Source organism: Lontra canadensis, unplaced genomic scaffold (assembly GCF_010015895.1).
Source record: "Lontra canadensis isolate GAN:19392208 unplaced genomic scaffold, GSC_riverotter_1.0 scaffold45, whole genome shotgun sequence".
In the NCBI taxonomy this organism is placed as follows: domain Eukaryota; kingdom Metazoa; phylum Chordata; class Mammalia; order Carnivora; family Mustelidae; genus Lontra; species Lontra canadensis.
The window spans coordinates 10,338,014-10,362,493 of record NW_022631039.1 but is presented as its reverse complement, the minus strand read 5'-3'; the positions used below and the strand labels follow the sequence as shown (position 1 = coordinate 10,362,493).

The 24,480-nt window shown below is 45.4% G+C and overlaps 1 protein-coding gene across 3 annotated transcripts in view; it reads left to right on the top strand.

Annotated features, from left to right (window-relative positions):
- The window catches only part of LMTK2 (lemur tyrosine kinase 2), an 83,459-nt gene that overhangs the window by 42,463 nt on the left and 16,516 nt on the right, over positions 1 to 24,480 (top strand). For 2 of the 3 annotated variants that reach the window (XM_032872689.1, XM_032872688.1), the window contains exons 7-9: positions 9,294 to 9,427; positions 20,824 to 20,908; positions 22,156 to 22,277. In XM_032872689.1, coding sequence (XP_032728580.1) covers positions 9,294 to 9,427; positions 20,824 to 20,908; positions 22,156 to 22,277 — 341 coding nt within the window. The remainder of the gene's footprint in view (positions 1 to 9,293; positions 9,428 to 20,823; positions 20,909 to 22,155; positions 22,278 to 24,480) is intronic. The other variant, XM_032872690.1, reaches the window with a different exon arrangement.

Genomic DNA, 24,480 nt, shown 5'->3' with positions numbered 1-24,480 from the left:
GGAAGATTGTTAGAGGTTGTTGTTGTTTCTGGAATAGGAAAGGCCCCTGGGTGCTCAACTTGATGTTTTCCTCTGACTGGTTCAGGGGATGGGTTTAGTTTTCATGCTATTTTAATTTATTTTTTCACGAAGTTACCTGTTCTTTTTGGGAGGAAGAGTTTAATCAGCTTTATAAAGAAACTCTGAGACATAACAAAATACACAAACAGCACCTTTATAATTCTCATAAATATCCATAGTAAGATTCTTTTTTTTTTTTTTTTTTTAAAGATTTTATTTATTGATTTGACAGAGAGAGATCACAAGTAGACAGAGAGGCAGGCAGAGAGAGAGAGAGGGAAGCAGGCTCCCTGCTGAGCAGAGAGCCCGATGCGGGACTCGATCCCAGGACCCTGAGATCATGACCTGAGCCGAAGGCAGCGGCTTAACCCACTGAGCCACCCAGGCACCCCATAGTAAGATTCTTAAGTATTATTTTTATCTTTGTCATTATACACTGGTTTAATATAAATATAATAAATACATGCTTTTTGTTAACTTTTTTTTAAAGATTTTATTTATTTGAGAGACAGATTGCTGGGGGAGAGGCAGAGAGAGAGGGACAAGCAGGCTCCCTGCTGAGCTGAGAGCCCGATGCGGGGCTTGATCCCACAACCCTGGGATCATGACCTGAGCCGAAGCCAGACACTTAATCATCTGAGCCCCCTAAGGGCCCCTGTTAACATCTTTTAAAAAAAATTTTTCCCCAGTACTTTTAGATTTCACATTTAAATGTGTATTCTCCAAGTACTTTGAGTGTTCAGAGAATATTGACTTACCTATGTTATACTGGCTTTCATATTTTGCGGTGACGATTATGTATACAGCTCTCCAGAATTAAGAGTTATGACTTCTCGAAACATATTTTCTGTGAACCTCCTAAATCATAATGGGGACGTGTCCACTCCTGAGGGCTAGACGTGTGGAAGGAGCCCTCCCCCTCACAGGCAGCTTTCATTAGCAGTGGAGAGTTCATCGCTATCTTTAATTCAATAGTGGTTCACTGATCAACAGTAAAACTTTAAAAACAATAATTGTTTCTGAAAAAGTTAGAATTACCATCTGACCCAGCGATTTCACTTCTAAGTATACATATTATCCAAAATCACTGAAAGCACCTCAAAAGAGATATTTGGACACCCGTGTTCATAGCCGTGTAATTCCCAACAGCCCAGAGGTAGAAAGCAATGCAAGCGTCCCATCAGTGCCTGAACAAATAAAGGAAATAGAGCCCCTCCCTATAGTGGAGTATTGCTGAGCCTTGAAAAGAAAGGACATTCTGGAACCTGCTTCAACAGGGATTAATTTTGAGGGCATTATGCTCAGTGAAATAAGCATAATTGAAATGAAAATGAAATGAAATGAAAATGAAACAAACCACAAAAAGACAAAGATTGCGTGATTCCACCTGCATGAGGCATCTCAAGGAGTCAGACTCACAGAGAGAGTGGGATGGTGAGTGCCAGGGCCTGGGTGGGAGGGATGGGGAGCGAGAATGGAAGGGGGCGGAGTATCTGGGAGAGACAGGTGGTGGGGACAGCTGCACAACAGTGGGAAGGTGCTTAATGCCCCTGAGCTGGACACTTAGAAATGGCTAAGATGGTCATGTTATGTTACACATTTTTTACCGCACACACACACCTGCTGTTGGTCAAGGCGCTGTCCCAGGTGTTACCTGTACTAGCAGGATGCTTCTATGCCCTTGGGAAATCTAGCAGTGCTTGGAGTGGCCAGTCTCCCATCCAAATAGAGGCTGTTGACCCAGGGAACTCTCCACCTTGCCCAGCAGCAAGGGGTCATGTTTGTGTGGACAGTTTCGTGCTTATCACCTCTGGGCACTAGGAACTTCGGAGGGAGCAGGCGCAGCAGCAGCAAGCCCCGTGGTCTCGGCAGGGTCACCAGCTCTAAAGTCCAGTTGTCCGGGCTCAGTCTGTGCAGTGGCTGTGTTGCAGGAAGCATCATGTAGCGTCATCCCAGTGAACCAAAGAGGGACCCCCAACAGCAGAGACGTCCCCCTGACACACCAAAGCCTTGCTTCAACACTGAGCCCTGCTCCCAGCCTGGACGCCCCACAACCCTCCCAGAAATAGGCCATCCCGAGCAGAGGGGCGTCATCTAAGGCAAAGCCGCCCATTGGCGGGGGTCCAGAGGACAGAGGGTAATAGCTCAGGCTCGGTAATAAGCAGCTGCAGCCACAGTGAATGGAGCCACTATCTTCACACGTTCTTAGTAGGTCAAGAGCTATTGAATGAACATTGGCCTTTTCAGTCGTCATCGGGCAGTGATCATACTCAGCGATAACATCACTTAAGTAGAAAGGAGAGAATATTTTTGCACTTAAGTAATTCTTGCGAGATGGAATTACCAGGCTGTTGTTGAGAAGCACTTTATCTTGGATTTTTATGAAAGAAAATGAAAACTCTTCTGAGCGAGCTCGGTAGCTAGACGGCAACCAGCGGTTTCTAATGCTGCTGGCGCAGCGTTCATGGGCGGAGAGATGACGGTAGGGTGTTGTCTGTAACTTGTTGCCATGGCAGGTACACAATGCTCTCACGTGAATACCCAGGCGAGGAGATTGTTTTGGGGGGAAGGATTACTCATTCAGCAGGAGTGTGCCAGGTACCCATGAAGTACAAGGGGCTGTGCCCAGCACCCCGGGTTGCACAGAGGTGAGTCACTGCACGCCCGCACGGTCCCCTTGGGAACACAAGCAATTCATTGGGACCCTTGTGTTTCCTGCCTCTAGAGCCAGACTGGCCTGCCTTCGGGTGCTCATTCTGCCACTTGTGTATCACCCTAGAAAGTTCCCTGACTCCTCTAAGCCTCAGTGTAGACATCTGTCAAATGGGGATAATACCACCTACCGGGTAGACAACCCTGACCATTAGTAAGATGATGAATATAAACTTGGGAGCACATAGTAAGTGCTTAGGACATGGTAGTTGTTTTTATTCATTTTTAGTTAGCTATACTAAGTGGTCATAATTAATGATTAGAGGTTTGAGTCATGTGTACAGAAATGTAAGCGGTTCTGGGGTACCTGGCAGCTCAGTCTGTAGTGCATTCCCCTGACCTCAGGGGGAAAAAGTACAGCAGCTCTAACTAGGATCACTGGAGAAGGTGTTTGCTTGGAATGTGCAGGGTGGCTGGAAGGGCCCGTGTCAGCAGGAATGGCCTGAGCCGGGCAGAGAAGCCCGCAGTGCTCCGCAGGGTGCAGAGACTGGAGGAGGTTGGCGTCTGCTGGGAGAGATCAGTCGGAAGCATGAAGAGCAGAGACAGACCTCTGGAGCCCAGACCGCAGGCTGAGGTGACCGACAACGTTGCTCCGTCTTAATCTTTCTCAAGAGTCACCAGTTTCTTTGATCCCGTGGCCTGACCCGAAGCAAGAAATGGTATTTTCTTTGCAACGGGGTGTTCTTGATGTCGGGCTTCCTTTATGATAATCAGCTGATAGAGCAGGGAATGAGTTTCTGAGAGGAATTAGCAGTGGCCACGTGAGAATGGGAAAGAAGTCCATTTGGGATTCTCGATGCGTGGCATAGTCCGCTGTGGGGTTTGCTTTATTCCGTCTCTTGATTCTCTCATCAAGAGTCTGTAACACTTGGAATCGTGGGCGCTTAGAGCTGAAGGCACCTTGGCCGATGCCCGCCAAGAGTCCTGAGGAAGGGAGGGCTCTAGCTTGTCTGTGCCAGGCCTTGTGCTGGGCCTGGGAATGTCTGTTACTCCCTTCGCTGAGAGCCCTGTGAGACGGTGGCAGGAGCTTCACTTTACAATTGGAAAACAGCCTGAGAGAGATGAGGGCCCTCACTGAAGAGTGGAACCCAGGTCTGTCTGGCTTCAGCGCCATGCTTTCTGTTCCTTATCGGTCAGGTTAATCGACTTGCCTGAGGTCACGTAATTATCAGTGGCAAAGTGGAGATTTTAATTGATGGCTTAATTTTATTCTGTGTGTTTTTATACCAGGTGGTTTAATGCTTGTATATATTTTTTCGACCAGTGGGGAGCCTCTGTTGTAGAATTGTTCTTTTGTACAGAAGATGCTTAAATAATGGGTATGTCTTATTTATAAATATATTCATTAAGTAAGTTCACGCACCAGGGAACCTTCTGGGTGCTGGTCATACGAAGATGAATGACATGTCCCTGCCCCACTAGAGCTCGTGTAGAAGAAAAGGACGTGGAGTTACAGGGGAATGGAGGTGCATGTGGACAGTGTCCCTAACCCAGGGGCAGCAGAGGGGATGCTAGTGCTACAGGATGACCTACCACAATGAGGCTTGACAGGGAGGGGATGGGCACCTGGGTGGAGAGGGTGTCCCTGGGCCCTGCTGGTGGTCTCTCCTTTCTCATGTCTGGCTGTGGCCCTGGGCCCTGGATCTATTTTTCACAGAAAATAGATCCAGGCTTGATGATGGGCTGGATGTGTGAATCTAGAAACCGCACACCCAAGAATGAGGTCTTCGGTTTTAATCTCATCTACTGGGAAAACAGGGATGGCTTTTCCTGAGATGGAGCAGGTTGTCCAAGTTACGTATCAGGCCTGTTAAATTTGAGGTGCCTCTTAGGGCATCCAGGGGAGGGCATTAAGTCAACAGCTGGGATAAAGAGTCTGGGGCTCAGGGGACGGAAGGCTTTGAGCCTGAAAAATGTGTTGGAGATGATTTTTATTTTTTATTTTTGAATTTTAAAAAATTTTATTTATTTGACAGAGATCTCAAGTAGGCAGAGAGGCAGGCAAAGAGAGAAGGGGAAGCAGGCTCCCCGTTGAGCAGCGAGCCCAATTCGGGGCTTGATCCCAGGACCCTGGGATCATGACCCAAGCCGAAGGCAGAGGCTTTAACCCACTGAGCCACCCAGGCGCCCCTGGAGATGATTTTTAAAGCCATGGGGTGGATAGGGTGACCTAGAAATGAGTGTCCGCAGTGACGAGAACCAGGATGGAGCCCTGGGCTGTGCCGGCACTTAAAGCTCAGCGAGAGGAGGAAGATCCACCAGCACAGTCAGATAGGAGGAGACGGCCCCACCTTGGCTGTGCTGGTGAGACGCAGTGGGAGGGCACCGTGGGAGCGGCTGCCACCGAGTGTGGGGGGTGGGGGGCTGGTCTGGAGAGAGTGGCAGTGCAGGAGGTGAGCCAGCCAGAACAGAGCTCATCTGGGAAGGGAAGAGGGAAATGGGATGGTAGTGCCAGAGGCAGGTGGAGGCAGAGGGAGGCTTGTTTGGTTCTTGATTCAACTTATTTGAGGGGTGTTTGGGCACCAAGCGAATAATCCATAAGAGCAGAAGAGAGTGTGGATGTTGGCAGGTGGGGGCTTGCCTGCGGAGGAAGCAGCCCGGGGCGGGCAGGAGGGTCACCGGACAGGTGCTCAGGGCTTTCACTTTGACGTGGATGTTTTCGTTCATTGGTGGGAGCTGAGGTTGTGGCTGTTTATGCCCCTCTTGCGTCCTTTCATTCAAATTTTTGTTTATAAATCATAATCCCCCCCGCCAAGTCATCCTATTAGGCCTATAAATGGCTCTAATTTTCCAGTGATTGAACTATTGACTTGTGGAGTTTTTACATTATGATGAAATTTATTTATTGTTTTCAGTGTCCTGCAGAAAGCTGGCTAGAGCCCTCATCTCGGTTTGGGTTGGAAGTCAAGAGGACACGTGTAAGGGTCCCTGTAAAGGTCTCTGGGTGACTCAGTGCAGGAGGCCATTCCCTGTCCCTGCTCCCTCAGAGTTCTTGGTACGGCGCTTTGCTGCCATCTAGTGTCATACATGTTTCTTTTCTAGTCTTTTTGGGAGGTTTTGGGGAGGATCTGAGAAATTTTTAAGACTTGGATAAAGGAAAGTATATTTTAATTCAGAATACACTGCTGTTCTTCATGGTTTTTTTTTTTTCCTTAAATAAGGGACCAAACAATCCCTCTCTACTCATTAAGTACCACTGAAACCTAAGTAAACCAGATATCTCAATACAGTTTTGTCTGTTTTGGACAGAATGAATCAATTTTCAGCATTTACTTAATATAAATATTTTTTACTGTAATTAAAGGCTATATGATGATTTTTTAAATTTTTATTTATTTATTTGACAGAGAGATCACAAGTAGGCAGAGAAGCAGGCAGAGAGAGAGAAGGGAAGCAGCCTCCCTGCTGAGCAGAGAACCCGATGCAGGGCTCGATCCCAGGACCCTGAGATCATGACTTGAGCTGAAGGCAGAGGCTTAACCCAGTGAGCCACCCAGCCTCCCCCGCTTTTTTTTTTTTTTTTTTAATAGTGGTACCAGTGACACTTGGGTGCCTCACTCCTTTAAGCATGCGACTCTTGATTTTAGTTCAAGTCATGATCTCAGGGTCATGAGATTGAGCCCCACGTCAGGCTCTGCACTTAGTGTGGAGTCTGCTTGAGATTCTCTCTCCCCCTTTCTGTCTCCCTCTGCCCCTCCCACTCATTCTCTTTCTCTCTCAAATAAATAAAACCTTAAAAAAAAAAAAAAGATTTAAACACTGTTGCCAGGAGAGCTCTGAGGATCTCTCTAGATGGTAGACCTAACCCTGGGTCCTGCACAAACTGCCACCGTTCCAGGAGAAACCGTGACCAGGCTCCTCCTCACTCATTGATGTTAGCTTCTCACCCAGGTTAGGGGTGTTTGCCTGGCTTGCGCTAACTGCTAAGTTCACCTCCGGCACGGGTGTGGGGAGAGCCTTTTAAGTTTTGCCAAGCCAGAAACATTAGGAGCGTGAACATTCCTAAGCAACACCCCCTTCTGCTTGTTATTTTGCCTTCTGGTGAAATTTGGAGAGTGAATTGTTGTGGAGATAAGACCTCTTAACACGGCGAGTGGTAATGAGTATACAGTTGTCCCATGAGCAACATGGGTTTGAACCACGCAGGTCCACTTAGATGCCGCTTTTTCCCGATATGTGCAGGACAGTGCTGTAAGTGTATTTTTTCTTCCTTATGATTTTTTAAACATTTTCTTTTTTCTGTCTTACCTTATTCTAAGAATATAGTATATACGTAACGTACAAAATATGTGTTAAGTGGCCCTTCATATTACACAGTAAGACTTCTGGTCAAAAACAGGCTGTTATTTGTTCCATTTTTGTAGAATCTAGAGTTCTATGTGAATGTTTGACCGCTCGGGCCTCAGTGCCCCTAACCCCTGCCTGGTCCAAGGGTAAACTGTACTTAAGATAACCTTGAAAAATACCTACACCCACTCTGCCATTCTGCCTTCATGGCCAAAGTCACTTGTGAAGTGTTCAGTGTTTGCCAGAAGCTTCTGTTTGCTTTGAGAATTGGCCAGACACGGCGTAGCATAATGCTACTTTTGTGTGAGGGTGATTTTTTTCCTTAGATGGATATTGCAGGAGAGGGGTTAGACAAATGGGATTTAAGTTGCCATTTCATTGGTAATGTAAATAAACTTAAAACTATTTATTTTCATATTTAGTTTCTGCATGGGCCACCTTTTGAAAATCCCATTAGCCCGTAGGCCTGGAGCTTTTTGCTGGTGTTTGTCTGGGTTAATGTAATGTGAGAATCGTCTTTATTCTACCATTCCCACCGCCGAGTAGAGGCTAGCCTGGGGTGGGGGGGCGGGATAGGGGCAGGCAGGGACACCGTGTTTGTAAAAGGCAGGAAAGGGTCTCTTTCTGCTCTGGAGCAGCTTGCAATTCCAGCATCATGTCTGGGAAGAAATAAGAGGTCAGAGACATGGGTTCTGAGGGTACGAAATCCCCACCCCAAGCCCCCCCCACCCCCACTGCCCCACCTAAGTTCCATTAAGTTTGGGAGAATCCAGCAAATCCATAGGGTTGGCATAAGTTCTTTTACATTCATTCTTATAAAATAAATTGATTCGCTTTGCATCCCTAAGTAGGATCTTGACAGGTTGGTAAAACCGAGAAGTAGGAGCACAGCCCCCCTGTTTATTGGCTGTGGCTTTGTGCACAGTTCTTTGCCTCCACCCTGGGCCTCATTTTCACATCCAGGAAGTGTTTCAAATTGCAAGAATTATTTGAGGCAGTGAGTGTAGAAGCTCCTAGCACGGTGCTTGGCACACTGCTCAAAAGTTCCGATGGCAGTAATTATTAATCTCAGCATTGTCATTCACAGAAAAATCCTTGAAACTGGGAATGAAAGATTCCTGGAGTGGACCTGGAATTTATAGTGTAATGTGCTTAGCATTAAAAGTCGGCAGATGGGTGTAACCAAATATTTGTGCTTTAAGGTTTTTACTCTGGGAATTCGACAAATTGGCTGTTTTTCCTAACAGTGGTAGGAAGAGCGTTCTGCTCCTTAGTTGGTTCCCCCCCACAGGCATCCCCCCCACTGAAAGCTATTGAGTTGCTTTCTAAATTATATTAACCATTTATGTAACACTTGATTTGGAATTGAGTCTGATCAATAAATATTTACACATGTGATAAGGAGAACATGGAAGATTTTATTTCCTTAAACGTGTATTTCCCCAAAACATACATTCCTAGATTAAAGTCTCTTCAGAGAGGCAGAGTAACATGGGGAAGTCTGGCAGGAGCTCCTGGAGAGCTCGGCATTTCAGTGTTTGCAGGTCGAGTGTCCAGGTATGAATTTGTTCATTTTCCTGCCCATGCTGCCTCCCTTTGAATAGGCTTCATAACTTTATGAATTTTTCTGGAGGGCCTGGAATGTTCTTTTTCAGCACAGGGCCCTGGGGAGGGGTGAGGCTGGCAGAGACTTGGCCAGCCCTCAGCATGCTTTCTCCCCTTCCTCTCCCATCCAGTTTTCTTTGGTTCTTTCCCTCTCTGTTGCTCACAAGTGCTTTGATGATAGCCTAGGTGACGTAATGTTCCCTGACCGTGTGTCTCCTAGAAATCCGTAAAGGCAGTGCACATGGCAGCATATCATCTCAGTTACCTGGAAACGTCTCTACGTCTGCACTTAGTTTATTTTTATATTGTGCATCATTAAAAAATTACCTTATTTTTACTTTTTGTTTTACGTGTGTTTATATAAACTAATATTTGGTTTCTTTAAAGATAAACTAATATTTAGCTAAGTATGATCCTTAAAGATAATAGTGTTTTCTGTACTTTAAAGTTTTTGGGTGGAATTACTCTTTGTAATTTGGGACTTGTTCGAATTAGATTCTTTATCAAGGTCAAATCTAAGTGATTTCTAGTAAATAATCTTAGTAGTTAACATTAGCTAAGGCACCTGTTGAGTTGCCAGTGCGTTCACCTTGGCCCCTTTGGAAGCTGACCTGGACTCCCTTTTGCAGGGGGACCTGAAAGCTTACCTGCGCAACGAGCAAGAGCACGTGAGGGGGGACTCGCAGACCATGCTGCTGCAGCGGATGGCCTGCGAGATCGCAGCGGGCCTGGCCGCCATGCACAAGCTGCACTTCCTGCACAGGTGGGTCCGGCCGGCGGTGCAGGTGGGTCTGTCTGGCGGCGCCGGTTGTCGAGGTTCTGCAGAGGACTTCAGAGGGCGGATGAGTAGAAGCTGTCCTGTCCGTCCCGGTATTGGCATGAGGGCAGAGTTGGGCTTCGGTTAAACCAAAACTGGGGAACGGAATGTCTTCATACAGCCTGAGGTCTAGAAGCCATTTCCGGAATTTCAGAGAACATGAAACCATTGGCTCAGAGCTGAGAGCAGACGGTGCCAGTCGCCGTGCTGGCATCTCCCTGTGCATCCCGTTCGTGTCAGCTTCAGACTGTGGTTCTGACTTCGAGGTTCCTGGGTGAGGGAGGGAGGATCTGATAGGCTGGCATCATCTTTTTGTGGAGGGTCAGGGCTCAGAGAGGCCTGCTTCTCCTCCCCCGGCCTGCCCCGTCCCCGGGCCGCTTGTAGGTGATCTGGCGTCGTGTGTGAGCAGCACGCCCATCAGTGTAACACATTTGTGTAGAAACCTTTCTGGTCAGATTTGAATAGCCACAGCTCTTTGGAGCACATTACATTTTGCTCAGACCATTGATGTAATTTTCGTGATTAAAACAACAAAGGGCTTGAGTCCTGTCTGAGGTAATGGTTCTGTGAACCCAGAAGGAGATTTCTGCTGACTCTCCTCTAGCCTTCTGTGCTATGATTTATGTTTAAAATATATTTGAAATTATTTCCCAGGTCTCCAGGGAAACCAGCTTCTCTTTAGTTGACTTTAACTAAATAATTTAACTCTTAGTGATCCAAAGAGCTGAAAAGGGGCACCTGTGTGTGTGTGTGTGTGTGTGTGTGTGTGTGTGTGTTGACTTCAAGGGCTATAAAGTTTTTTTTTTTTTTTAGAGTATTCTGTTTTTTAAAAGGTAGATTGCACAGGAATATGTTTATAGTGTGACTCCTTTTTTTTTTTTTAAGTAAGAAAAACACCTGCTTGTATTTGTAGAGGTGTGAGTGTGTGCACATGTGTGTGTGCACACATGTGTATGTGAGAGCAGACATGGAAAAGTACCCTACCAAATTGTCAACGTTGTTTCCAGGTAGGGAAGAAAGAAAATATTAACATTTTTCCATACATCTGTATCTCACTTGACATGTATAGTGAGCAAGTCATTCTGATTAAGGGCTTTATAAAATACCCCAAAGATTATGGATTTCTTCAAGCACGAGGCAGAATCCCTTACACGAAACTTCAAAATGTAAATATCTGTTTGCTTTATAATGGAGAAATCTTGGATTTCATTTTTTAATCTCTTCTAACAGGTTAATACCCAGCATATTTGTATTCCTCTTTTGTAAGACATGGTGGATTAGTCTCTAAAAGGTGGTTTAGGAGTTTTAGATCTTGGAGGCTGGGACATTTAGAGAGGGTGTCATGTCAGACATCAGCATGAAGGCCTCAGAGGCAACTAGAAATTGCATTTAAAGTTCAGCTGTGTTCCTGCTACTGTATTTTAAAAATTGGCAAAGACATCACAGTAAATGTTCTTTTCCTGTGAGTTTCTATAGGTTAAAGTTCTATTTAATTTAGAATTTTGTGTGCTTTCGAACATATAAAGATGATAAATTAAATCACATGATTTGGATGTTATCCAGGTGCAAAAACTCAAGGTAAAGAATATTCTTTAAACAATTGGCAACTGTTCCCATCCCTCCCTCCCTCTCTCTTTTTTTAAAAATTTTATTTATTTGTCGGAGAGAGTATGTGTGCACAAGCAGGGGGAGTGGCAGGAAGAGGGAGAAGCAGGCTGTCCACTGAGCATGAGCAGGGAGCCCAGTGTGGGGCTCAATCCCAGGACCCTGGGATCATGACCTGAGCGGAAGGCAGGTACTTAACCGACTGAGCCACCCAGATGTCCCTCTCTCTCACTCTTTCTCTCTCTTAAGTAGCTATATTTTATGTAAAATTCCCACTTGGGGCAAAATTTGTGCTTTAAATTATTTTTTTTATGATAACCATATAGCATATTTTTAAATCAGAATTCAGAATATTTATTGGCTGACTCAAAGTCAGGCTTTTGGTGTTGGTTGAAAATAGAATAGCCCACACGTCCAACTAAAAGCTATTGGTTGTTTTGGAAACTGATCTAGTAAAGCATCCCCAGTTAAATTGTACTTTTGCTTATTATTTAAGAGGAGACGTATGCCTGGGTCTTGGGCAGCCTGCATCTCCGAAGTTTACATGTGACATCCGTGAAGGCCATGTAAGCAGTGGAAGCTGCCAGTATGCTGCGTGCCACAGCCTTCTGCCTTTCCGGCCCAGAGCCTGGGACTTGCTGTCCCTTGCCTGTCAGCCTGCCTTAGCGTTTGCAGTGAGATGCCACAGGTCACCACAGTGAGCTAAGTACACAGAGGTTCTAGCTGGTGGTGTGGGCCTTGTGGTGGCTCAGGTAGCCAAAGACCTGTGTGGTCATGGCCTTGAGGAGTACAGAGGTCACCACTGTTCACGAGAGAGCCTCTTTAGGATTTTCCTGGTTTTAAAGTTCAGGTAATTTTCTGCTGAGAAGCCCTGAAGTTGTCCGGCTCTCAGAGTGCGGCCACCCAGTGTTGCAGGAGCATGATACATGAACACTAGGGTTAGGTGCATTTTACATGATTTTACATGATTTTTCCTTAATCTGTACTGTGTGTTGTGACCACAGTGGTAGAGATGTGGAAATCTGGTTCCTAATCGGCTTGTGCTGCGCCCCTAGCTGAGTGTTTCTTTCAGCTGGTGGAATATTAGGGTATTTCATTAATTTGTGTGCTTGCAAAGTCTTCAGATTGTATCTTTCTAAACTCCTTCTCATATTTCCTCTTTTAAAGATTAGTCTTCAAGGGAAAAATTTTTATATGGCAATAAATATGGTTTATTGTGTGCTTTAGAACATATAAAGATGATAAAGTACATGATTTGGATGTTATCCAGGTACAAAAACTCGAGGTAAAGAATATTCTTTAATTTTTTTTTTTAAGATTTTATTTATTTACTTGACAGGGAGAGATCACAAGTAGACAGAGAGGCAGGCAGAGAGAGAGAGAGAGGGAAGCAGGCTCCCCGCTGAGCAGAGAGCCCGATGCGGGACTCGATCCCAGGACCCTGAGATCATGACCCGAGCCGAAGGCAGCGGCTCAACCCACTGAGCCACCCAGGTGCCCAAGAATATTCTTTAAACATTTTATTTTTGAAGATCTAATTGGCTTTATTAAATGATCCATGAATTGGGCAGCACCCCATCTGCCAAGTTGAGGGGAGCTCTCCCTGACTGATCAGTTTATATCAAAGCCACAGGTAGTATGTGGCACATAGTGGTATTAAATGAAAAGAAAAAGTACCATCATCTTGCTCCCATGAGGAAAATCCAAAGACTTTCCTTACACAGGCTGCGGAATCTGGCTTGAGCTGAAGGTCTGCAGGCATTTGACCTGTGTGTGTGAAATGAAAGAGTGAGGGTCCCAGACATGGGGCCTCACCTGCTCTAGTCTCATCTTCTTCACTCGGAAGATCTTGGTCATAGAGCAGAGCTGGTATTCAAAACCAGAGCCATGTTCTCCGAGCCCACGCTCTTATCCAGTATGCTACCCTAAACAATCACTGGTCACTCTTTATTACTGGTGACATGATACTGTATACTGAGAAAAAAGCGAGATACTAGTTTCTTTAAAAAACAAAATTAATGAGATGGGGTGCCTGGGTGGCTCAGTTGAGCGACAGCCTTCGGCTCGGGTCATGATCTTGGGAGTCCTGGGATCAAGTCCCGCATCAGGCTCCCAACTCCATGGCGAGTCTGCTTCGCTCTCCGACCTCAGCTGTTGTGCTCTCTCTCACTCTCTCTCTCTCAAATAAATAAATCTTTAAAAAAATTTTTTTTAAAATTAATGAGAGAATTGTAGTTTGATTATAGATACATTGTAGTTTGATTATAGATACATTAAAGTGTATCTGGAAATAGGGCAAAAAACCCCATTCCTTTTTCACCAGTGCTACAAAAATTATTTGTTATGATTATAAATTATTTAGGAATAAATAATGTGAAAAAGATATAGGACTATGAGGGACGCCTGGGTGACTCGGTTGGGCGACTGCCTTCGGCTCAGGTCATGATCCTGGCAACCTTGGATCAAGTCCCACATCGGGCTCCTTGCTCGGCAGGGAGCCTGCTTCGCCCTCTGCCTCTGCCTGCCACTCTGTCTGCCTGTGCTCGCTCGCTCACTCTCTCTGACTAATAAAATAAATAAAATCTTTAAAAAAAAAAAAGATATAGGACTATGTGAAGGAAGCTATGCAGTCTTACTGAAGGACATAAAACGTGAACTAATGGAAACGTGTACCCCATTTTATGGTGGGAAGACAACACAAAAATGTCAGTTAACTGAATTTTTTTTTTTAAAGAATTTATTTGAGAGCAAGAGTGAGCCAGAGAGAGAGTGCACAAGCTGGGGCAGTGGGAGAGGGAGAGAAGCAGGCTCCCCACTCAGCAGGGAGCCTGATGCAGACTCAATCCCAGGACCCTGCAATCTTGACCTGAGCTGAAGGCAGCCACTTAACTGATTGAGCGACCCAGGCACCCATGTTAACTCAAAATTAATACATGAACTTCATAAATAATCTCAGTAAGAGTCCTCAGAGGATTTGGTGGAGGGGGGTAAAAATTATCTTTAGCTTCACATGAAAAAATAGTGTCTAGAAGAGCCAGTAAGTAGAGTATGAAAAAGAAGTGAATCGTTGAGGCAGCAAAGCAAGCCTGCTCCCAGCAAACTACTGGGATAGAGATTGGTTTGGTTTTGATGGAGAAACAGACTGGTGGAGAGCAGACAGTACATAGAGCAGGTGAGTGTGTGCTCAAAGTGAAACTCAAATCGGGGGAAGAGATGGCTTCCCTGTTAAATGCGGGCACAGTTCATTACCCATCTGGGAAATTATTGGACCTGTGTACCGTCCTGTACGTGAAAACCAAATCCAAAAAAAAAAATAAGTGTGATATTGGCAGAATTCTGGAAAGCTGTATGTGTTACCCAGCGATGAGCGAGGCCTCCTAACCAGAAAGGCCCTCTTTTCCTTGTAAAGTAAAGGGTGGCTGTTACACCCTTTATTGACTGTTCTATAAAAATTAAATATTTTGCATAGCAACAGACACCACAACAAAGTCGGGACAACAGACTTGGGAAGGTGTAGCTGCCAACACGAGTTGCAGCCAAAGGGCGACTGCTCAGGACACACAACAGGTGCCTATGAATTGGCAAGAGGATGTGAGACCCGAGACAGATGGGCAGAGACAGACGGGCCAGCAGATGGAAAGTCGATCCCATTCGGTAGTTAGGGACAGGCAGGTTAAAGGCATGGAACCTCAGAGCTAAAGGAACCACTGCATCTGTTGCTAGTAGGGATGTGGGCAAGCTTCTGTCCTGAGTTGTGTGTAAATCATTACTAGTTTTTGAAGAGCTACGAGGGTGATAACTGTATAATTAAAAATACACATTCCTATTGCTAGACTCACTTCCATAGGACAGAAGCGCCCCGGAACTTAAGGACATGGCGTAGAATGATCTGTCATTGCGTCATTTGAGGCGGCAGCAAATTAAATAAACACGACAAAGTAAGCGTTCATGGGGGGACCGAGAACCAGTCCCAGGCCAGTGGCGCTGTGGAGTACCACACGGCTGTTGTAGAGAAAGATGCAGAGCTGCTGGGTGACTGGTTGCCCTGGGGGGTTTTCCAGCCTTGATGTTGTTGGGTGAGAAATAAAGATAGAGAGGTAGGCATAAATAATGTCGCATAAAAGCAGATGCTCCTTATTCCCCTTATCTGTATTTTCTTGTGTATACACCGCGTATATGGAAAAATACGGAAAGATTATACCTACCAGTTTGTTAGTACGTGTTAACCCGGAATGGGTGGAGTTGGGGGAGGAAGATAGTTTAAAAGAAAAAGACCACAATTTTAATTAAAAAAAAAGAAAGAATGGCAGCACTTGGGGAAGCCTCGGAAGAAGCCTAGGATCCCTGTAACTCGGTTACTGCGGAAGGCCTGCTCATGTGCACTAGAGGACTAGCTCGAGGCTCGGGCGGGGTGAGCTCTGCCCTTGGGGAAGGAACGCCTGCTGCTGGCTGAGTGCCTGTGTACTGAGCAGGGGGACATGAAAGCAGGGGTCTTCAGGTGGTAGGCCTTTGCCTTGGGACCCTCACCCTCAACCTAAAATCCTTAGGTGTAAGTAAAGTACTAAAAGTTCCAGTTTTCTAGATAACCCTAGGCCTTTGGGAGAATTATTGTTCGGGGATCCCCGGCAGAGTGCTCGCCGTGTTCTGAAGCCAGCTGGTTTGTCACTTGTTAACCACGCTGGCCTTCCCTGACCCTGGTCTGATGTGGCCTTCTAGGCCGGGCTTGGATTCTGGGGGTTGTCTGAGGGGTACTGCCAGCCCCACTGCAGGCCTAGTGCATTTTCACTCACCTCCCAGGTGACTCCAGTGCACACCCAGTGTGAGAAGTACCACTCTGAAGAGTGGGCCGTTGATTGGCAGCTCAGCTCCATCCTGGTGGGGCACCTTTAGGACAGGCCTAGAGGATCGCCTGCCTGATGTCAGAGTAACCTCCTTCTTAAGGACTTGGAGGGGTGGAACCAGGCTATTGAGGGAAGTTCCTCCCCTCTGACCAGTACCCAGCTCTGTGAGTGTCCTGTCAGCCTCATTTTCTCCCAGGGCGCACACGTACACAAGTCAGGAGTCGACCGCAGACAAAGACTCAGAGGGACCCCGTGCAGATTTCTGGGGTGCTGGCCCGCTCTCTGAACTTACTCCCTCCCCTGTGGTTCAGCCTCTTTGGCAGGCTCTGTTTCTGCCGTCCAGGGAAGCTGTTGCTCTCTGGGCTCCATACCTCTGTGCCGTGGTTTGGAAAGAGACCCTAAACAGAAAGCTGGAGGCCATGTGGGGTCACCTCTGCTATTTGGTTTCTCGTCAGGGTGAAAACCTGGGCTGTTCACTGTCCAGAACCTGAAAACTACTTCCTTATGTATTTCGTCTGGCCTCGTAATCATGTTCAGGGAGGAGATAAGCTGTAACCAGAGGTTGAGACCCATAGAAGCCTGAGTGTCCGGCTCAGTGTCAGCTCTGGCCCAACCCTGGAAAAAACTGAGAACTGAAGGCTTTGTCCCCATTTTATCACCATTTCTCAAAACCCAGGCCAGCAGTGGTGGCCCACATTCTAGCCGCAGACCTTCTCCTTGGCGTCCACCCAGAATTTCACAGCACAGGTGTCCTCTATACACCCGGAGCCTAGCAGGGGCCTGACTTGCAGGAGAAGCTCAATAAGTAGAGTCTTGTTCAGCTAGCAAGGACTGACCTAATAGACTGGGGTGAAAGCAGTCAAACCTGCGTCCTTTGTGCCATATCACAGTCCTCTGGCTTTCATCTTGAACTTGTACCACTTTGAGCTACGTCCCATCTTCGAATGATAAGTGGCAGTTTCTTCAAAACCCTTAGTGATTTCTTTTTTTTTTTTTAAACTTCAGAAACTGCCAAGAGCAGAGTGGTCTGGTGAGCAAAGCAGGAATGAGGGGTTCAGGTTGCTAATTCACCTGTCAGCTGTACCAAGATAAGCCACATTACTTAGTCCTTCTGAAGCCGTTTCTTCTTTGAGATGGGGATAATTTTATCCTAAAGCGCTGTTGTCAAGAGGACTTAAGATAACGTGTGCCACGCCCTAGAAGAATACTCAGCAGTCAGCTTCAGCGATTTTGTTTCTTATGTGTGCCTCGGTGTATCAGGAATTCCGCTTGCTTGGGAAAGCACAAATAACACGAACAGAGGTGTGGGTGATTTTGAAAATGGCTGCAGCCTCTCTGAGCCGTTTCCAGTCCAGCGGTCCTTCAGGGGGCCGGGTTAACTCCTGCTCTGGCTGAGCTGAGAACATGCGGTGACGCTTCCTTGGGAGTCAGGATGGGAGCTCTTTAGGTCTGTGGACCCGCACTTCCCGAAGCTCTCCGCACCGCTCACGCGGCCGAGGCTGTCGCTGACAGTGGAGGCCGCGGCCTTACTGCCGGCCGAGGGGACAGAGCCAGAGGCTGTCAGATCATGTGGCAGCCTCACCACTAGACCTGTTTTTCAACTTGAAGGAAGAATATACTGGGTATGTTTGTGTTTCCTGACCAAAAGCAGCCATTGACGTCAAGAATTACCTGTGTTGTTAAGTTACACCTTTGTGTTTTTCTCTTCTCTAGCTTTGCATGTTAGGCTTCAGAGAACATTTGCTTTTTCCAGTTCCGAATTGAATTATATCATTATCTTAGAACTGGACAGCGCCTTAACATTTTGAGAACATTTCATATATCGCTTTATTTTATCCTCACGAAACCTCGTGAGTTAGCTCCTACAGCGCATCCCTGTTTGTGAGTAAACTGAGGCTCGGGTATGTTAAATGACTTGCCCCAAGTCACACTGCTCCTAAGTGCTGCTAAGGAGCTCCCAGATCGCCCTGGTCGCTCCCCCACTCCCCACCCCCAACCCCGCTGTGCTGTGTGTGATGCTCCCATGCTTTGGCGGGGGAGCAGGGGGCGGGTTTAGAGGAAGCTCCTCCAGCCTCCTCCAGTTTGGGTCCTCATTACTTCGGATTTCAGGCGAGGAGAAGCCTTCCTCCTTCCCCTGAGAGCATCAGTTGGATTGTGTTAGAGTTTTAGGATGTCTTTCACACTCACAGCCAATGGCCTTTTACTTAATGTGACTTTGGCTTTTCATCTTTTCCGTAACCTTCACATTGCTCTGTCTAAAGACTTGCACTGAACATGTGGAAGGAGAGGGGAGAAGAGGGAGGGAGCAGGGCAGCCCAGTTGTTGCCCAGGGGTCAGTTGCTCCAGTGGCCTGCGGGGAAGGAGCCAAGGCCTGAGGCCACTGCCTGCCTGCTGGGGACACACACAGGGCCCCGTTGGAGTGCCGGGCCACCCAACTTTTAATTATGGTCTTAGTAGAGAGATGTGGGGAAGGTTGAGAAGGATCTGTTTCTAGAGACTAGAAATGCCCATCAGTGGTGCTGGGTGACAGAGCCTCTGTCGGCGGAACCTGTGGCACTGTCCTGTTGCCGCTGTCGGTCCAGTGGACAGTGCCTCCTGACGGAGGGCATTTCCATTTTTCTGCCCTCCGTGGGTGGATTGCTTCTGCCTTTCTCCTGCCTCCCTTCATTCCAAAACAGAGAGACTGATTTTCTTCTTGAGATTGGAAGTTTCTCTCTTGCTCCCAGACACCACAAGCCTGAATGAAGGCTTCTGAGGGGAACACCGTGAAAATTAACGCTAGTAAACCCAGCGTGGAGCCACCTGACTAGCACCAGCTGGCCTCTAGATGAGCACGTGTTCGCTGGGGACCAGGACAGCGCTCCGATTGCTGGTGCATTGTCACTAATGGTTACTGAGGGGGGACGGCGTCTTGCTGGCTTTGCAGCTCTGGCGAAGTTACTATTTCTTCAGCTCTGAATGGGGGAGATAAGAGCGTCCACTTACAAGGTTCCTTGTGAAGATTAAATGAGTTAATACATGTATGGAGCTTACAGCAATACCCAGCGTAGAGTAAGTGCTTTATAAATCTTAGCCATTAACGTATGATTGGCTCAGTGCCCTTACGTCCCAGGGCAAGCTGTCCCGGAGTTACATCAGCCTCATCACGGTCCTATGTCGGGCATGTACACTTCAGAAATTAAAATCTTGGAAAATGAAGAATTTAATCATTAATGTAAGCTTTTGTCTTCTAAAATCCTGTCTAAACATTTTGAGTTTTGGACTACAGAAAGTTTTTGATGCCTTTATGATTTGAAACTATAAATGGGGTCTGCTTTTCTAGTTAGTTTAGTGGACTCTTGAATTCCTATGCCAGTGGATGATCAGAAAGATAAAAAGATTGAAAGATAAAAAGCGGCTTATACGTAAATCCAAAGTGTTTACTCTGTTGTCTATATGGAAGTTTCCTTCAGAAAAAGTAGTTTTTACTTTTCAACGTGTATGTTTTTGAGAATTAATCTGTTCTTAAATAACCTATGTAATTTGTTCCCAATAAGTCCTGAAAATGTGCTCTTCCCCTTCCTGTGGAGAGATGGGGTTTGCAGGAAAGCAAAGTAATTTGGAAAGGGCCTCCTTATAATGCTCACATGTCTTTGAAAAAGAAGCTAAAAAATTAGCATTTGTAATGATTAGTTTTGGGTGCTTGAAGCTGTCATTTTATTCATCTTATAATAAGTAGACTACCATTAGACTCAAGTAATACAAGTTACTGTAAAAAATTATTCAGACACTTGCTCTAGTATATTAAAATTCTTGGTCACCCTTTTTTTTAAAAGATTTTATTTATTTATTTGAAATAGAGTGAGAGAGAGCACAGGCAAGGTGGAGGGGCAGAGGGAGAGGGAGAAGTAGACTCTGCGCTGAGCAGGGAGCCCCATGCAGGGCTCGATCCCAGAACCCTGAGATGATGACCTGAGCCCAAAGCAGACATTTAACCAACTGCACCAACCCAGGTGCCCCTCTTGGTCACTCTTAAGATACCAGGAAATATGGTATTGATGCAGCACAAAGTACAGATATGGTCGGTATTTAACCTCAGCAGTTACTTTAAAAAAAAAAAAAAGATTTATTTAATTATTAGAGAGTGTGAGTGAGCAAGGGGGAGGGGCAGAGGGAGAGAATATCAAGCAGACTTCCCACCAAGCGTGGAGCTCAGTGCTGGGCTCAGTCTCACAACCCATGAGCTGAAATCACAAGTCAGGCTTTAACCAACTGAGCCACCCAAGTTCCCCGCCTTAGCAGTTACTTGTAAGAAAAAGAAATCTGATCATCTCCGTGGATTTTAGTAATGAAAAATATGATATATAATCCTTTTTTCCATTTAAAAAATTTAAGGGTGCCTGTGTGGCTCATTTGGTTAAGGAGGTGCCTTCTGCTCAGGTCATGATCCCAGGGTCCTGGAATCCACTCCCAGCTTGGCCGGGAGCCTGCTTCTTCCTCTCTTCCCCACCTGTGCTTTCTCTCACTATCTCTGTCTCTCTCTCAGATAAACAAATAAATAAGAATATTGTTTTTTTTAAGATTTTTATTCATTTGTTTGAAAGAGGGACAGAGAGAGAGAAAGCATGAGAAGGCAGAGGTTCAGAGGGAGAAGCAGACTCCCCGCCGAGCAGGGAGCCTGATGCAGAGCACGATCCCAGGATCCTGAGAGATCATGACCTGAGCCAAACGCAGAGGCTTACCTGACTGAGTCACCCAGGTGCCCCTAAAAAAGAATTTCAAAACATTACTGAGCAGGAAGCTCAATGTACCACTCTGCTTCATAGAAAAGGCCTTGTTCATAGCAGTTTGGGGTAACATTGTCCTACTTGCAGGTTCCCCTTGTCCTGGTGTTCACTTCACTCTTTCTGCTTTCAGTGACTTAGCCTTGCGGAACTGTTTTCTTACCTCGGACCTGAATGTGAAAGTGGGAGATTATGGAATAGGATTCAGCAGGTACAAGGTAAGTCAGTGTTTAAAGATTCTCTCCTGAAGCTGATTTAACTTTGTAGACATGAGGTGGTCATATCACCAAAGGCCACCCCGGTTTTGGAAGAGTGGGGGTTAAGAATCTTGGTTACGTTGCCTTTTTGGAGAGTGGTTTATTCTAGTCATTTTAACAGCAGAGTTGGCTTCTGACGTGTGGTTTGTCTCCATCGGTGGCTCTCTGCTGAGGTTTTGTGACAGCTTTCCAAAGGCTTTGGTTAAAAATAAGACTTTTACACAATGTAATTGATATAGCTTGATGGTGCCTCATATATTTTAGTATGAACACATGGGTAATAATCATGGTAATGATCATTATGACACTGTACATGTCATATCAATATTTCTCCAGTAAAATTCTGGCTCAAATTATAATAAGCTTGGAATTTAGATTTTTTGAACTCTGCCATAAATATATCCCCAAACAAAATAAGAAGTAGGTGAGGTTTTCATGTATTTTTTTGTAGCCCAACTGAATGAGGTAGCATGACACGGGGCATAGAATGTGACTGTCCCGGCTTCATGCCAGCCGCAGAGCACACGAGGATCATGTCTGACTGCTGGGGTGCGCGTGAGGACCACAGGGGTCATGTTTTCATAGTACCCTGTAACTAACGTATATTACACGAATGTGAGTTGGTAATTTGTCTATGTAGTTGCTCTAGCGTCTTGAGCCCTTGCTGTGTACCAAGCGCCGTGAAGTAGTTGCCCACAGTATCAATTTTAATCCTCACCGTGAAGGGAGGTGGGTTTGTATCATCCTCATTTTATAGATCAAGGAAAAGGCTTGTTTAGCATACTTGGTGCCTGCCCAGAGTCGGGTAGCTAGCTTTGAGTGGTTGAGCATGGACTTAGAACCCAGTCCGTGCTCTTACTCTTTAACCTTGGGCACTGCTGCCCTACTCAGGGCATAAGGCCCGGCGTGTTTTAAAAGATGTTTTGCTCAGAGTCTGTGTTCTGTGTGTCAAACGCGGCGTACCTTCCTTTTCCAGGAAGGCTGAGCAAGCGTTCGTGGCTCAGAGAGCAGCTCACGAAGCCCAGAAGGCTTCAGAGAAAAACCTCACCTACCTTCTGCCCAGAAAATCTCTCTCCATGCCCACTTATTTTTCTGATATGTCTTTTGGGCTCAGTATGTGTTTTCTGAGAATAACCTGGTATTAAATCATTGAGTTCACTCAAAGGCATAATAGAATGTAAAATTCTGTATGCTTTCTGACAAAACAGGAGGATTATATTGAAACGGATGATAAAAAAATTTTCCCTCTGCGATGGACTGCTCCAGAATTAGTAACCAGCTTTCAAGACAGACTACTAACTGCAGATCAAACTAAGTATAGTAATATCTGGTATGTATTGATTTACCGTTTTGTTAGACTTTTGAGTAGCGGAATCCTAACTTCTTTCCCCTTGAGTACTTAAAGAAAAATAATTGAACAAGATTTAGGAACACAGCCAAGGCTGATGGTGAGGTAAAGACAGCTTATTGACATGATAGTAATTATCACAATTGTGATGATATAATTAACTTTTCTCTTAGCCATTCAACAGTAATAAGGGCCATAAAAGCAGGAACCCGGTCTATTTTCTTGCCTACTGTAGGACCTACAGTATAATAGACATTTTAAATATTTATTAAAATGACTGAAAAAAGAGAAAGAGGTTTGGACCAATATGTAATACTGTGATTTATAGGACATCAGTTTAAGGAAAGTTGAAAAAAATGTGTTTACGTCTTTGACTAACAATTTCTGTTACAGCTTTCTTAATTTATATATACATTTTTTCGTGCTATTATCCTGCTTTTTCTATTTTCTTTTTCTCTTCTTGCCTCCTTTTGGATTGATTTTTTTAACTGCTTTTTCCTGTTAGTTTGGGAGCAGTACGTGCTAGCCCTATACTTTTATTAAAGGTTACCCTAGAAGTTATGACATGTATATTCCACTTATTTTAGTGTACTATTAGTTCATATTTTGACCCTCCCTCTGAACAATACAAGGATCTCAGGATACTTTAACATACTTTAACTTGGTCTAACTGTACACCACACAACTGCATGGACACACACATGCACCTGTGTACACGCATACATGCACGCAAACTATTATCTTATTGTTGGGTATTTTTTTTTCTTTTATCCTCACAAGATGTTATGATTAGTTTTTTAGCACTTTTTTGTTTAGGTTTATCCACATAATTAAATCACTTTCCTCTTCATTCTTTTTTTTTTTTTTCCTTTCTTTCTTTTTTTTTTTTCAATCTCAGACATTCCATCTGGGATCATTCTCCCTTTGTCTGAAGTATGTCCTTCAGAATTTCCTATAGCAAGGGCCTGCTGGTAACAGACTCTCAGTTTTTTGTAGGTCTGAACATACCTTTATTTTGTCCTCATTTTTGAAATATATTTTTACTTGGTGACAGTTACTTTCTCTCAGCATATTGAAGAGATCATTCTACTGTCTTCTGGCTTCCCTTGCTATTGAGAAGTCAGCCGTAAGTCTACCTAAGCTCTTTGAAGGTAATGTGACCTTTTCTCTCTGGCTGCTTTTAAACTCTTCTCTTTGTCTTTTGTTTTTTGTAGTTTCACTATGATGTGTATGGGTGTGGATTTCTTATGTTTTTCTGCTTGGGATTTATTTGGCTTTTCAGATCTATAGGTTGGCGTTGTTCTTAGCCCTACCCTTCAAATACTGCCTCTGCTCCGTTTCTTTCTTTGGGAAGTCCATTTAGATGTGTGTGATGCCTTCCTGCTGTCTCATCTCTCCTTTCATTCTATCTCTTTGACTCTCTGGGCCACACTCTAGATAATTTTGAGACCTGTGCTCCAGCCACTAATTCTTCCTCTTTTTAAAAATTCTCTCTTCATCTGTGTCTGTTCTTCTGTTAAATCTCTCTGTTAAGTTTTCTGTAGTTGACCTGTTGACTTTTCAGTTTTAGGAACTCTGTTTGTTTGTTTTTTTTTTTTAAAAACATGTCCCAGCATTTTTAAAACAATTTGATTAGGATCTGCACCAGATAATTCCGGTCGCTGAAGTCTTGGTGGATTTTATTTTGCTGGTTCTCAGTGGTGCCTTGTTTCCTTGGGGTGAGGAGCTGGGAAACCTAGAACTGGGCAGCATTCCTCCAGAGAGGACCCACACTTCCTTGCTTGTGTTGGGTCCCAGGGGCCCTGCCATGTGAGGGAACCTCACATATTCAGCCTTAGGGTTGTTTTTTTTTTTTAACACTAAAGTCATGTGAATTTGGGCTGCAAATCCAGTCAGGGGCCAGTGCTGTGGTTACAGCTTATTAGGGACCACACCTCCCTTACACACACACACACACACACACACACTCTCACACACTCACACTCATACACACGTACACTCACGGCACCTCAGTGCCGAGTCAGCTTGCCTTTCAGGCTCCTGTGAGGAGGCAGGGGCAGGTATATCTCACTGTGAGGAGGTCTGTGATTCCCCTGAGCTTGGGCAGGCCCAAGGCTTTGGCCTCTTCACCACCACCTACGTTGCCTTATAAACCAAGACCCCAAAAGCCCAAGTTCTGTGCTTT